At 40.0% G+C, this 13431-nt stretch overlaps 1 protein-coding gene across 32 annotated transcripts in view; it reads left to right on the forward strand.

The window, feature by feature from the left end:
- WNK2 (WNK lysine deficient protein kinase 2) overlaps positions 1-13431 on the forward strand; it is a 108422-nt gene that overhangs the window by 49407 nt on the left and 45584 nt on the right. For 12 of the 32 annotated variants that reach the window (XR_014545333.1, XR_014545334.1, XM_083602838.1 and 9 more), the window contains 4 exons: positions 2767-2919; positions 3688-3879; positions 9206-9757; positions 13004-13309. Coding sequence is in view for 29 of the 32 variants with exons in the window: in XM_083602838.1 (XP_083458964.1) it covers positions 2767-2919; positions 3688-3879; positions 9206-9757; positions 13004-13309 (1203 nt within the window). In the remaining 3 variants the exon portion in view is untranslated. Of the gene's footprint in view, positions 1-2766; positions 2920-3687; positions 3880-9205; positions 9758-11484; positions 11497-13003; positions 13310-13431 lie in introns of all 32 variants that reach the window. The other 20 variants (XR_014545332.1, XM_083602830.1, XM_083602829.1 and 17 more) reach the window with 6 other exon arrangements.

Genomic DNA, 13431 nt, shown 5'->3' on the forward strand with positions numbered 1-13431 from the left:
TGCAACTTTGTGCAATTGCAAAATTCAACAATGTAGCTGGGTGCCTCAGTGCCCACCCAACATTTGATTTTCAGTTGTGAAGTATGGATGTGACACTCCTGATAGCTTTAAAAAGTAAAATATTTTAACTTGACATTTGTGAGAAACATTGGTTATTGCTTTTTTATCTAAATGAAAACTCTTAAAGTAAAATACTTTTTCATACAGATGCACTTTGCTTAATTTTAGTCATCACAACAATAATTTATATTTGATCATTTATGTTTCATTTTTTTTCCTTCAACACTGTTTACATCAGAGTAAGACTTCAAGTAGATGACATTATGTTTTAATGAGGTCTTTTTGACATACAACATATTCCTATTAATCACTTACAAAGAAAACTGCTAGAAGTCATCCTTTGTAATATGGCTTTTAACACATCAAGTTTTCATTCAGCATCCAGCCACATACATTCTGATGTTTTGTATAGGGTTCCTGCCTTTCTGTAAAAAAAAAAAATAATGCTTTTTTTTTTTAACAAGCCATTATTTGTTTTTGGCTAGCCATTTTTATTTCTGCAAAAAAGCTGCTCTTTATCGACTCGTGGACTACCTAGTGCTAACATGGCTGTTTTTTATTCATTCATAAAAATATAAAGCAACTCACATACGTAGTAACTTCTCCCTTTCCTAATGTGTTACAGCATGCTTTTAATTGCAAACCCCCTCCTCCCCCAAAGTTTATCAGCTGTTTTTAATCACTTGCCTGCCTTTCATGAAAATTTAAAGTGTACTTTATGTGTTTCAATTCTCTTTTCTTTAAAGTCATTTTTGTATATGCATTTTTCATGGTTGCATAAGCTGTTCAGGTAGTGGAGTCTAGTGAATAAACAAGACTTCTCTAAGGCATTAGTGCCCAAGCGCTGAAGTTACAGTCGGGGTAGGAAATATGCTGTGGGCAGGCATCAGCTTATGGGGCTATTCATTTATTACTTTTCAGTGCCCTGGAGAGAATGAATGGAATGATTTCCCCTCACCACAACCAGTCCACGCTCTGCCATACATTTTGGAAATAGTGAAAATGTTCTCAGAAAGGGTTGAGTCTTTGACACCTCTCCTTTTAAAAACTAAACATTCTGCAATCTGACTGGTGCATGGATGCCCTAGTGTGCCTGCTCTCTGCTTTATCACCACCTCCCCCGCCTTCCCATAACATCTTAGAGTCCAACTAGATGGGATGCTCCAGCATTTCCTTTAAAAAACAAAAATCACTACCCACAAAAGGAAGATGGTTGAAAAGTAGGCTGTATGTTTAGACTTCATATTAGCTTCTGCAGGGAGGGGAAATTTGGCATACGTGAAGTTAATCTCCCTTACCCCTGTAACTGGTCCTGCTCAAATTGCATACACACACACATACTCCTTGCTTGCTTTTGTTGGTTTAAGGAAGGCTGTGTACACACTCCCATTTATAGTGCATCCACTTCTGGTTTGAGAAGCAGTTAGCCACAATCCATATCTATCCTGTCATTTATTCTGAAACACTGTGTTCTGATGCATTTCAACCCCAAAACCAGTCTGAATTGAAAATAAGTATGAGCTTTTCTGTGTTTTAAGCCAGTAATATGTAAACAGTCAAAAGGTCAGGAGATCCAATGGCAAATCTCCTGTCCCCCATCTGGTTTGACTCATTCTGACAATCCCAAGAAATAAATGGTCACTACTGCACTGTAAATACATTATTTACCTTCATGTGGAACTGCTAGGAACTGTTGGTGGTGACTTGGAGATTCAGTGCAGGTCAACATGCCTCAGTTTCCTCTCCACTCTCTTTCCCCCTACCCTTCAATCCCCCTACCATTTCTCAGTACCATAATCATGCTTTCAGGGTTTTCCCACACCTGTCATCTGAGTCATAGGGAAAAGGGAAGTATAGGCATCACACAATATGCTTGGGTTTTACAACCTTGCTTTTATTGCTAGTTGCTTTAGTGTGGATATTTGTTTGTTTGAATGTTCATATTTTAATATACTTCTCTTGTGAGCCATAATGGGCTAAAAGGCAGATTGCATCAGTTGTAAAATAAATAAATAAGGTCTCATCCCACTCTTGCCTTGTCTCACAGGCATAAGATAATTGCCTGCGTTTAGTGCTAATTGCTCGAGTAGCAAGTTTGCATGCTTTGGTGGAAACAGTGGACACCATGACACCAGCCAGCTTGGGCATTGTAAAGGCAGAGAACAGTGTAAATGAAGGCTGTAAAAAACAGAAAGCCATCTGTGACTTTCTGCTCCAATGCTCATACTTATTAAAGATTTTTTTTAGAAAAAGAGAAAGAAAGAAATCTCCTTGCCCACTTACAAGGGAAGCACGGAGGTCTCCAGTAAACATTTACTGCACCTGCAGGTTATGTTCTTAGCATGTATGCATACACCATTATTGTTTCTTGTGGACACATTTTGAGTATACTGTATTCAAGGTATTCATAGGATCACAGCACTGGAATTGAGGTTCCAGCAGCTTCGTTCCATCCTTTCAGCCATAACTCCTGTGTCGTCTTTTTTGTATTTTCTACCAAGTATGGATTACAAAACTTGGTGTTGAGTTTTGTCGTCTCTGCTTACCATAGGAAAAGGTCCACTCAGTTTATGGGCCTCACTTCTTGAACAGCTACGAGATTGCCTTTAAGGAGTGATTCACAACACAACTTGGCTGTCCTGATAGCCAATAATTTTTGCAGGTTGTAGTTTTCTAAAGTAGTTTCCCCCCCTTTCTTCCCTTCAGCCTGGACTTCCAGTGGTTCAGGCTCCACCTGCTGTTGTCTCTCAGCGACCACAACATTATCAAGAACCAGCAATCCCATTTCCTCTCGTCCATCCCACCTCCGTTGCCCCTGTCCAGATGAGACAATCACAGCCTGTGTTAGCCAGCCAGCAGGTAAGTAGTTAGTTGTTGTTTTGCTTTTAAGTGAAGATGCTGAATAAACATAAGGGTGTTTGATTACCCTTTATCTCAAGCCTGCTTGTGCATTATTACAAGTGTGGTGTAATCTTCAAATGCAGTGCTCAAATTCTAAAATGAGTTATTATAATTATGCTGCATCCATTTAATATGCAAGAAAGACAGGGAGCGCTGAATTTTTAAGCCTCCATCCCTACCTGCGGTCCTTTCCACAGCTCATCTCCTCAATTTTCTTCCATGACCAGGAGGAGAGGATACATTTCATTTTTTGGAGATGGAAAATAAGGTTTTCATCCATCATAACTTTGGGTGACCTACCTAGTACTGGCCCAGATAGCGCCTCTGCAGTTTCCATGTTGCTTCATTTCTCACAAAAACAGGGAGGTAGTTGGTGATTTTCTGTGGGGGATGTGGAATCTGAACATGCTGCTCCTCTGGTGCAGTCCTGGGACACAATGCACAATGGAATGATGCTATATCACTATGGCATGATTCAACCAGTCTGTAGGTGGTAGGCGATGGCTTTTCCTAGACTACATGGCTTTCCCCCCTCAACTTTTCTCTTAACAGTGTTAATTTATTATTTTCTTAGCACTTTAGCTGGTACAGAGAGGGGGGTAGAATGCTGTTGCTGTTGTTGGCACCTATGTTGAGGTATCAGGTAGTGCCTATGACAAATAAGTTATCCCCCATGGCCAGAGCACTTTGGGAACTTACGGTGTACTCCCTTTTTCTCTCTACCAGCAGTCCATCCCACCTCCAGCTCCTCTACAGCATGTTCTAGCCAACCAGCCCATTTGCCCAGTGCAGCAACCTGCACCTCACCTATTGCCCCAGTATCAAACTCCCAGTTCTCAGGTGGCAGCTAGCAATGCATCTCTCACACCTCTGCAGATTCCCCCTGTGCAGCAACTTCCAACAGTCCCACCTGGCCAGGTAAGCTAACCTTTGAATTCAATAAACATTCTTTATTTTGTTATAAGTAATTAATTTTGGTAGAACTTCACAGCTAATAGTTGGTATGGCAGGCTTCGCAATTAGCATGTGGCTTCTGTGCATTTGCATCTTGTTTAGGAAATTTATTTTTATTACTTAATTGTATAGTGCATAAAATAAATTGAGCACATCCAAAAAAGTTAAAGGAGATACATCATTGCCTGAAGACTTTCAGTCTAAATACTGACACAAAAGAGAAGGGGTGGTTATAATATGCAAACGGCATCGTTTATAAAGCAGAGCAAATTGTTTCTCTCTCAAGAAAATTATAAAAGTAGGAAAAGCAAACAAAAATCTAGGTTTTAACTATAAGAGAAGAAAGAGAATGTATTTGAACCAAAACTGTGGCTTGTCAGGATTGAACTTCAGCTTACTGAACCTCATCTATCATTGGTCTCAGTCACTGATTTAGCACTTTCGTTGCCTCAGATATAAAGGAGAAACTGAGCTGGGCGTCATCTGCATACAAATGAGGCGTTGTTCCAAATCTCTGGATTACCTAGTGCAGTCAATTCATATAGATGTTTAAAAGTATGGGAGATAAAATGGAAACGTCTAGGATGCAATACCTAAAATGCTGTGGGGCTGAGGAGTAGCCTCTAAGTACCAGTATCTGGAACTGGTCTTCCAGTTGTTGAAACCAGCCCAGACATGGCCACTGTTACTGAAAAATTCCAGAGGCACACTTTACATCGTCTGTTCTGTTGAAGTTCTGGCTTTGTTTTATGTGCAAAGAATGACACTTTGTGCATCAACCTGGATAGCTCAGTTGGTTAGAGTGTGGGATGCCTGATTATCGTCTTCCAAAGCAACTACTCTATTCTGAACTTAAAAATGGAAAGTGTAATTCTGGTGGTCAACAAAAGAGGTTTAAAGACTGTCTCAAGGCAAATCTAAAAAAAAGTAGTATAAACACCGACAACTGGGAAACCCTGGCTGCGAGCGCTCCAGTTGGAGAACAGCCTTTACCAAAGGTGTCATGGGCTTTGAAGACACTCAAACGCAGAACGCAAGGGAGAAACATGCTAGGAGGAAGGCACGCTTGGCAAATCCACATCGTGATCAACCCCCGCCCAGGAACCAATGTCCCCACTGTGGAAGGACGTGTGGGTCCAGAATTGGCCTCCACAGTCACTTACGGACTCATTGTTAAAACCATGTTTACGGAAGACAATCTTACTCGGCTACAAGTGATCGCCAAAGAAGAAGGAGGTGCTGATAATGCCAAGGTTGCAATTTTGATCCCCATATGGGACAGCTGCATATTCCTGCCTTGCAGGGGGTTGGACTAGATGATCCTCAAGCTCCTTTCCAACTCTACAAGTCTATGATCTGATGGCGTGAGCTCTAGCCCCCAATAAGTTCTGTGCCATAATAAGCCAGTTAGCATTTTAATGTTCCTCAGGCTCCATTTGTTGTTATTGCTTTGCATTTTCTGAATGTATGCAAAAACAACTGAGGTAGGGAACAGTGGAAAGAGACTTCCAGCCATTGGAAAAGCAAAGCAGGACAGTGAAAACAACAGAACAGCTGACACAAAGGGATTACCAAAGAAAAGCAAAAACAAAGACCAATCAACCAGTGAACCAAAATAGATAGCAATAAAGATAATGTTTGGGCTTCTTTGAATAAATTGTGTTATTTACATTCCTTGTCCTCCATTTGGTCTTAATTTTTCTGAATTGTTTTGTTGAAAATGTAATTAGTAGTAGGGTAGACAGGCCATAGATACTGAAAATTCTGCATGATGGACAAAATATGACTCCATTTCCCCCCATGAGGTCTCACTTACCTTCATCCCCTCCCCCGCCTTCATTCCTTATTGTAGTGCTCAGGTTGTTACTTCCTTTATTAGCAGCAGAAATATAGATGCTTTTCAGTGGCTTATAATAGATTTTCTGAACAATAAGTTGAAGGTGAACAAGTACCTTTGCTCCTTTTCTGACTGTATCAGAATGGGGGAGGGGACCCCACAATGCTTTTTTCCAGAACAGAAGATGCCTATTGAAGACAAGGTCCCTGGCCTGATTAGATTTTCCTGCACTTTGTTTCCTATGTTAAATCCACATGTTAAGTAATAGCTGACACTGCCTTATGTTGGGTTCAAATGCATTTGTCTCTTATCTAAGAGAGAGAGAGAGAGAGAGAGAGAGAGAGAGAGAGAGAGAGAGAGAGAAGGTGCCCACATATTTTGAAAGCATTTACATTTTCATTTTTTCCCCCATATATTTCATATATTCTTGAGTCTAAAAAATTGTGTGGGTATATCTCTCTATAACACACGATTTTTATTTTTTTCAGTATCTCTGCAAAATATTTCTTAACAGTTACACCAGTTGTTATGTCCATTTATTTTGCTGGTGCAACAAACTTCTTAAATTTTGAGCATTTAGTGCAATTGCTCCACCAGTATTTGTGAAGGAAACTTTCTGCTTCAGGACAATGGTTGTGTACAATATATTGCACACAAATACTAGCTTTTCAGCTTCCTGTCATCATCCCCTTCCTTTCCTCAAAAGCCAGTGTAAGGTTGGGTGACTCTTGAGAGCAGCATTCCATGACACACAAAGGGTGCACAAGAAGGAAAAGATTGACAAATCCATGTCCACAAAGAAGCACTTTGGGCACAGTGCCTACTGCACATGCATTCTCGCGTGCGCAAACACACAGACAAGTCCTTGTGATCTCAGTCCACCAGAAAGAATGTGATTGTCTGTACTGGTGAGTATGGATAAAGAGGTGGCAAATAAATCTTTTAGGTCAGTAGTAGTAGGACTGGCAATATCAAGCCACTCACCATGTTTTTAAAACTAAAAGAACGAGAAAAGTAAAAATGCAGAACACAGTGAGGCATACACATTGCTCAGACAATATTTTCAGAAGTCCCTTCGCACTCTGATTCCCTCGGTTTTTTCCACAAAGTGGGAAATTTCAGCTGCTCTTAAAGCCCACATCAAATTAAAATTAGGATTCCAGGAAATTGGTTCTTTCCCCCTAAATGCTTAACTTAATATATAAGAATGGACATATAATTGAGGGGTAGAGAGAGAAGAAGAGAGTGGTTTTGTTCCTTACTCAAAGGAAAATGGCTCACTTATCTTCTGGATTTCTGCTCAGATTCCCTCCTGCCTTTTTTCCACTTGAGGAGATACGGTACATGTCCTGCTCTTTTTCAGAAGCTGAGTTGCTGGTAGCTTGGTCTGTATCCCATAGCCAAATTAAATTCTCCTGCCACCAATTGAGGCCTCCTCAGATAGTACATATACTATTAGAGAGTTTGTGCTCACCAATGCTAATTGCTTTCAATTTCCACATGGATTGGTTGTTCAGAGATAGAGGAGAGAAAGATTATCAAAGGGAGATAAGAGTGGGCAGTAAATAGCTTCATCTCTGTCAAGTGCTGAATCCTAGAGCATTCAACATGGAAGCAAACATGGGAGTAGAAATGCATTCTATACCTAGATACAACTGTTAGTCACCATAAGTGATGAAAGAAGTGCAATTTGTATCCTTGTATAATCAATTTTACCATTTCCAAAATTTTACACAACCGAGCGATCGTGCCTTTATTCAATAATGCAAACTATTTTAAAAAATACATGCAATTTTTTTTTTTAAAAAATGTACCCCAGTATTTTTAGAACACAAGCTAGTGTGCAATAATACTTAAATGTGCATTAAATGAGGAAAGCAGGAGCTTCCAAAAATGGTTTAGTGCTGAAAATTCAAATGCATGTCAGTTTGCATCCCTGTAACTCCAAGGATTAATATCTTCAGTATCCTGTGATACACACACACACACACACACACACACACACACACATATGCATTAAATGAGGCTTTTTTGTTGTTCAATGCTGAACACTTTTGTGCATATCTGCTTGTAATGATTAGGATTAATCATATGTATATAGTTATCACCCAGTTTTTAAAAATGTATAATAAATGTATAAAATGTAGTACCTTGAATGGCATGCATTGGAGGCTTATTATGCAAGTTAAGTGTTTCTCAAACTATATGTAATTGCGTCCCAGCTTCTAATTGTAATTCAGTCTAACATGTTTTGCCCATCCTGAACTTCCTTAAGGATGCTTTCCCAGCTCTTATATCCCCTGCATTGCTTCCACCCACACAAACTCCCCTTCCTTTGCATACCTGCTTTCCCCACACCACATCGTCTCCAGTTGGAATAAAAGAACCCACAGCAGTTGGGACCTTTCAACACCCCCATCTTCCTTATCAAGGATTCTAGTGGATTTCCAATCCTCACTTTGGAAAATGCTGAATTTTAACACTTGCAGATCTTCTACCAATACAACATGCAAACCCTTGCACAGACTTCTAGTTTGAGAAACACTGCAGTATTTTGATTTGTGGAAAACATTAAGCTGCATGCAGAAGAAAATAAGTTTGCCCTGACTTAGCCGTAAAATTGCAGTGACTTGCAGAAACTTCAATATGGGCAGAATCAGGGGTGGTGTGTCCTTTTTCACTGCTTGAGGCAAAACTGGAAATTCCGCCCTGCTGGCAGAAAAGCACCACCGCCATCAACCCTGATTTCAGGCAAGATCACCAATTTTTAGTGAGGTATTGCCCAAAATGGATGTGATCTTGCCTGAAATTGGTGCTGATGATGCTGGTGGAGGTGGTGGGGCCTCACCCTGCCTAATGCCTGGGCTGGCTTGGGTCAGGAAATTCTCCCTTCACTTCAAGTTACAAGAGTCTCTCTGCATAGCATGGCACTCTGCTGAACCGAACAAGAAAGCCTGTTCAAAATAGGAGCTCCATGTATACTGTATGTATAGTATACATATTTACATATGCATTATAGTATGTATATATTATGCACATATATATATATATATATATACACATACACACACACATATATATACACACACACTTTATACACGTGTATAGAAAAACTCTGAATCAGGGCAGCGGTATTTAGAACCTGAGTGTGGGAGATGTGCAAAACACCTGCCCAAAGATGTTTCTAGTGCAGGTACATAGAACGAGTGATTATTAATAGATTGCTGCATGATTAGTAAGTTTCCTTTGCAATAATTTTGAACTGCTCAGATTAACACGCAGTTGCTTTCAAGTCTTCTTCTCTGTTTGTTCTAAAATCAATCTTGCTTGCTCTCTGCGTACACCAAGAAAATGGGCGGAAATCACTATTCATCGTACTTATCATATTAGTAAGGCAAATGTGCCAGCCTGGAACGCTCTTTGCAATTCACGTAATATTATATTTTTTTTCAGATTCCTCAGTTTCCCGTCATTCCTGCAGTTACTCCTCTGGCAGGACTTGATAGCCACCCTCCAAACTTGTCTGATATACCTGCTGCAAATGCGCCCCCTATACCTGCTCCTTCTCAGTATTTTCCTCCAGCTGTGATTTTACCAAGCTTCCCCATGAACCCTGCTCTGCCACTGACATCAAATTCCCCTGCCCTGCCCATGCAAGCGGTCAACCTTCCTCATACTTCTGTGGCTTCCTTGGTCTTGCCCTGCCAAACAATTGTGCCAAATATGTCGGCTGCTCCAGTACCATTACTCGCTGTAGCTCCACCAGGAGTGTCAGCTTTGCCAGCACATCATGCAGTAGCCCAGCTCTCCCAGCAGCAGATGTACCAGGCTACCCTCCAGCAGATAATTCAGAATGAAGTTCTTCCCTCTCCCCATCACACCCAGAACATGCAAGCAGTTTCACAACAGCAGCAACAGCAGCTGCCTCCACTTCCTCAGTCACTTCAACCAAGCATAATTCATCCTTCAGAACAGACTATGTCTGCATCTGGGGCTGGTAATCAGGTAATCTGTTTGACATTGGACTTTCTCGGTACTAGAACATAGGAGTATCACTCTTAAGTAACAGTTCTGTAGCCTGTTTCACTATAAAAGCAAATAGGAGAATTTGCCCTGTGGAGGTAGAACCAGAAAACCCAGTCACTTTGGAAAAGGAATTTGTTTAATAAAAGTCTTAGGGTGATGAAAAATAGAATATAGCAAGTGGCTGGCAAATGATAGTTGATGGGCATGCATCAAGTGCCCCATCTTCTATCTCCTGTCACAGGAGATGGTACAATATCTTATCAACAGTGAAGAAAATTTTGCTTTTGCAGTTAAGAAATAAATAAGTAGGTGATCTACACAGATCTACTTATATTTAATTCATTTATAATTTTGCTTATATACCACCAAAATTGCTTTAAAAGCAGACTGTTCTTCAACAAAGGGATTTTTACTGGGGACTAATTTCAGAAATATTATTTTGAGGATATTTATATATAATAGTAACCAATATTATTCTGCATTGTTGCAACTGCAGATTTTTAGGGTCACTGAAGTGCAACCTATGGCATTAGCAATCAATACTAGCATTTACAGGAGACGAAAATAGGAGTCTCTTAATAAAACAAGTTTATAACAGAATATAGAATAAAAGAATATTAACCACAATTTGAGCAGAAATGAGATTATAATGAGAACAAAGACTGCTTAAGAATGATAAAAATGGGAATTTTATAAGAAGCCATTGCATTTTATCATTATCGTCCACCTTCTTAAAATTCATAACATTTCATCTCAACCTATTGTTCTGTATCTTCAGCTTTACTGTATCTAAGTTTCTGTCTTCAGCCATATATTTGGTACACATAGATTGTTTGTGAAGAACTTAAGTTCATGTGATTCCCACCTACCCTCCACTGAACCAATGGTATTACTCCCATTGGATTCCATAATAGTTGCACCAGGCCTTGTAGCTCTCTAAGCATTGCCTGTCACATACTGATAAACATCTATCTGTTTTGACTTAGATTCATGATTCCTTATTTGTTCTCAAAGGAGACTTGTGGTATATGATGAGGAGCCTTGACCAGAAGATGTTTATGTTTTATGTCTTGCCATGGGAATGTGAAAAAATTGGCATCCCAGATTGCCTCTATTTCACTTGCACTGATTACTAAGTTAGTTTCTGTCTTCAGATTTAGAAATTTTGGAACTCCCTTGGCTGTAATTTAACTGTAATGAGTTGTAGCCAATAACTCGTCCTACTCAGAGTAGAGCCACAGACAGGAGAAGTCCATTGATTTCAGCAGGCCTACTCCAAGCAGGGCTAGCATTGCCTAGAACCCAGTCTTTTAAAATGGATCAAAAATATAGGCTTTCCTCATCTTTCCCCAGTACATGGAGATTGTGAAAGAACTGCTGTACTGGACTGTTGTGTCCACATGTTCCTTTCAAGGAAGCATTGTTCATTTTCACCCAAAATGAAACAACTATGTAAACTTGACAACATCCCTTTATATTAAATTTAAACTGCTTTAAAACTATGTGCAGTGAATGCTAACAATGCAGGCTATTTTTTTTCTTTCTGTCTTGGTGTCACAACACACACTACATATAAAACGCACACAAACATCAATTATAAGGCACATTAATAGTACTAAAAGTGACTTTCTCTGTCTTCTGTGCTTTCCTTTGCTGCTGCTGCCTCTTCTATTGTGTCTCTCTTCTGTATCCCATCCCTGCTTCAGCTTCCTGCTCAGGTAAAGCTTGATTCAGTCATTTGAAACTTGCACAGTTCTAGCTTCTTGTACCAAGGAGAAATATATGCATAATGATGTGCCCATACTCAGTGCTGTTATGGAGAACCTCCCTTTTGTTACTGCATTGCAAGGGGTTGGACTAGATGGCCCTGGGGTCCCTTCCAACTCTACAATTTTATAATTCTGTAAATCATAGGTCATTTGTACACAAAGAAAGGGCTTGCAGCCCAATCTTAAACACTCATTTCACACTTTGAGGTGTTTGCTTCTTTAACTATGTGGGATTCAGTAATATAAGGCCTGAACACATGATTTTCATGACAAAATGACTGGAATTGGCGCAGAATACCTGTTGCATAACACAAGCATTAGTAGAACTCATCCTTTAGATTTAGAACTTGGAAGAATCCATTTCATCTGAAGCTGCTCTAGAGACCATCACATATTCCACACAGGGGATTTGTGGAATAAGTGGCATTATGTTTCTGTTTTCTGCCCCAAACATTTGAAGTGGTTTTCAAATACAATAACCAAATTAATATGTGCAAGGAAACAGAAGTCTGTTTTTCCCACCACCATGTGCTAAACCATGGTTTAGTGCAAACACGGAAACGTGTGGGCTCGTGGAGCAGAGATTGTGTCGAATTCCCTGCTCTCCAGCAATTTTGTTGTTGCACTTTGCTAAATAACTTCTCTCTGGAAGCCTGCAGTTTGCTCACTCATTCTGAGGTGTGATTTGGCTTAGTGTTACGTGCAAACAAAGGTATAGTGTCAGCAATGTGTAAAGATGTGACATTATGCTTATTTTGTTGATTGTGGGGGGGGGGCCCTAGTTTTATATTAAAAAATCTACATCCAGCATTTAGACATTATGTCTTGATCCAGTTCCTAACTCTTGAACTGAGCCCCATTTCACAGAAATAACGATGTTGTGATTGTCTGAAATGCAACCACTCTCACCTTGTACATACAACTAAACTTCCCTGATGTGAGCTCTCTCACCGTGGGATAAGTTGGTAATCTTTATCATCCTGACAAGTTGTAAGGAAGGTGTGAATAGATCTGAGGTTTAGCTATGTGGTGAAATAGACATGTGTATGGGCTCTTAGAAGCTGCTTCATAAAATAAAGCATTCATGTGCAGCAACTTGCCATGCAGATCTGGTGATTTAACTCACAACTCCCTTTAGTAATCTGCAGTGGTGTGCTGAAAATTTTCAGATCTAAGTGGTGAGTTGTTGCATATGATAAGTCACTGTTTGTCTGAATGGGCCTTCCTTCCTTCCTTCCTTCCTTCCTTCCTTCCTTCCTTCCTTCCTTCCTTCCTTCCTTCCTTCCTTTGTTTTTCAAAACAAAAAGCACTTAAGTATGGTTTCATCACACTACAGTGCAATGATTTGTATTAAAAAGGTTTTTTTATTTAAAACAGTTATGAGTTTAGCTATGTGAATTATTAATATCATAAATGGAATTGATGTTACTAACAGGTGTGTGCTATGTTGCAACAGATTATTGGACACCCTCAGTATACTGTGGATATTGGGACCCAGATGCCTGCATTGCCAGTGCAGCCTTCTGCAGTTATGTCACCACCACTGCAGTTGCAGCCTGAAGCACTGCAACCCTGTATTGGTCCAGAAGGTCTTCCACAAAGCACCATTGCTCCATCAAATGCAGCAATGCCTATAGATCATGGGCTGCCTCTCCAGTCTACTGGTTATCTGCCGCCTCAGCCAGATAATCACCAGCCTCTGGGCCAGCAGGTCCAAACTTCATGCCCAGTTATGCCACAGGCTACAGAATCTTCTCAAGAGGTAGTACTTGGTTTTTTTGCTGTTAACTATCAGAAAATTCATTGGTCTAGTTGAATGAGCTGTTTTCTCAATTGCCAGGGTAGAGTCTCCTAAAATCAATTCACCTCCTGTGAATTTTTTAT

The sequence above is a fragment of the Podarcis filfolensis genome (genome assembly GCF_964270895.1).
Source record: "Podarcis filfolensis genome assembly, chromosome: 2".
In the NCBI taxonomy this organism is placed as follows: domain Eukaryota; kingdom Metazoa; phylum Chordata; class Lepidosauria; order Squamata; family Lacertidae; genus Podarcis; species Podarcis filfolensis.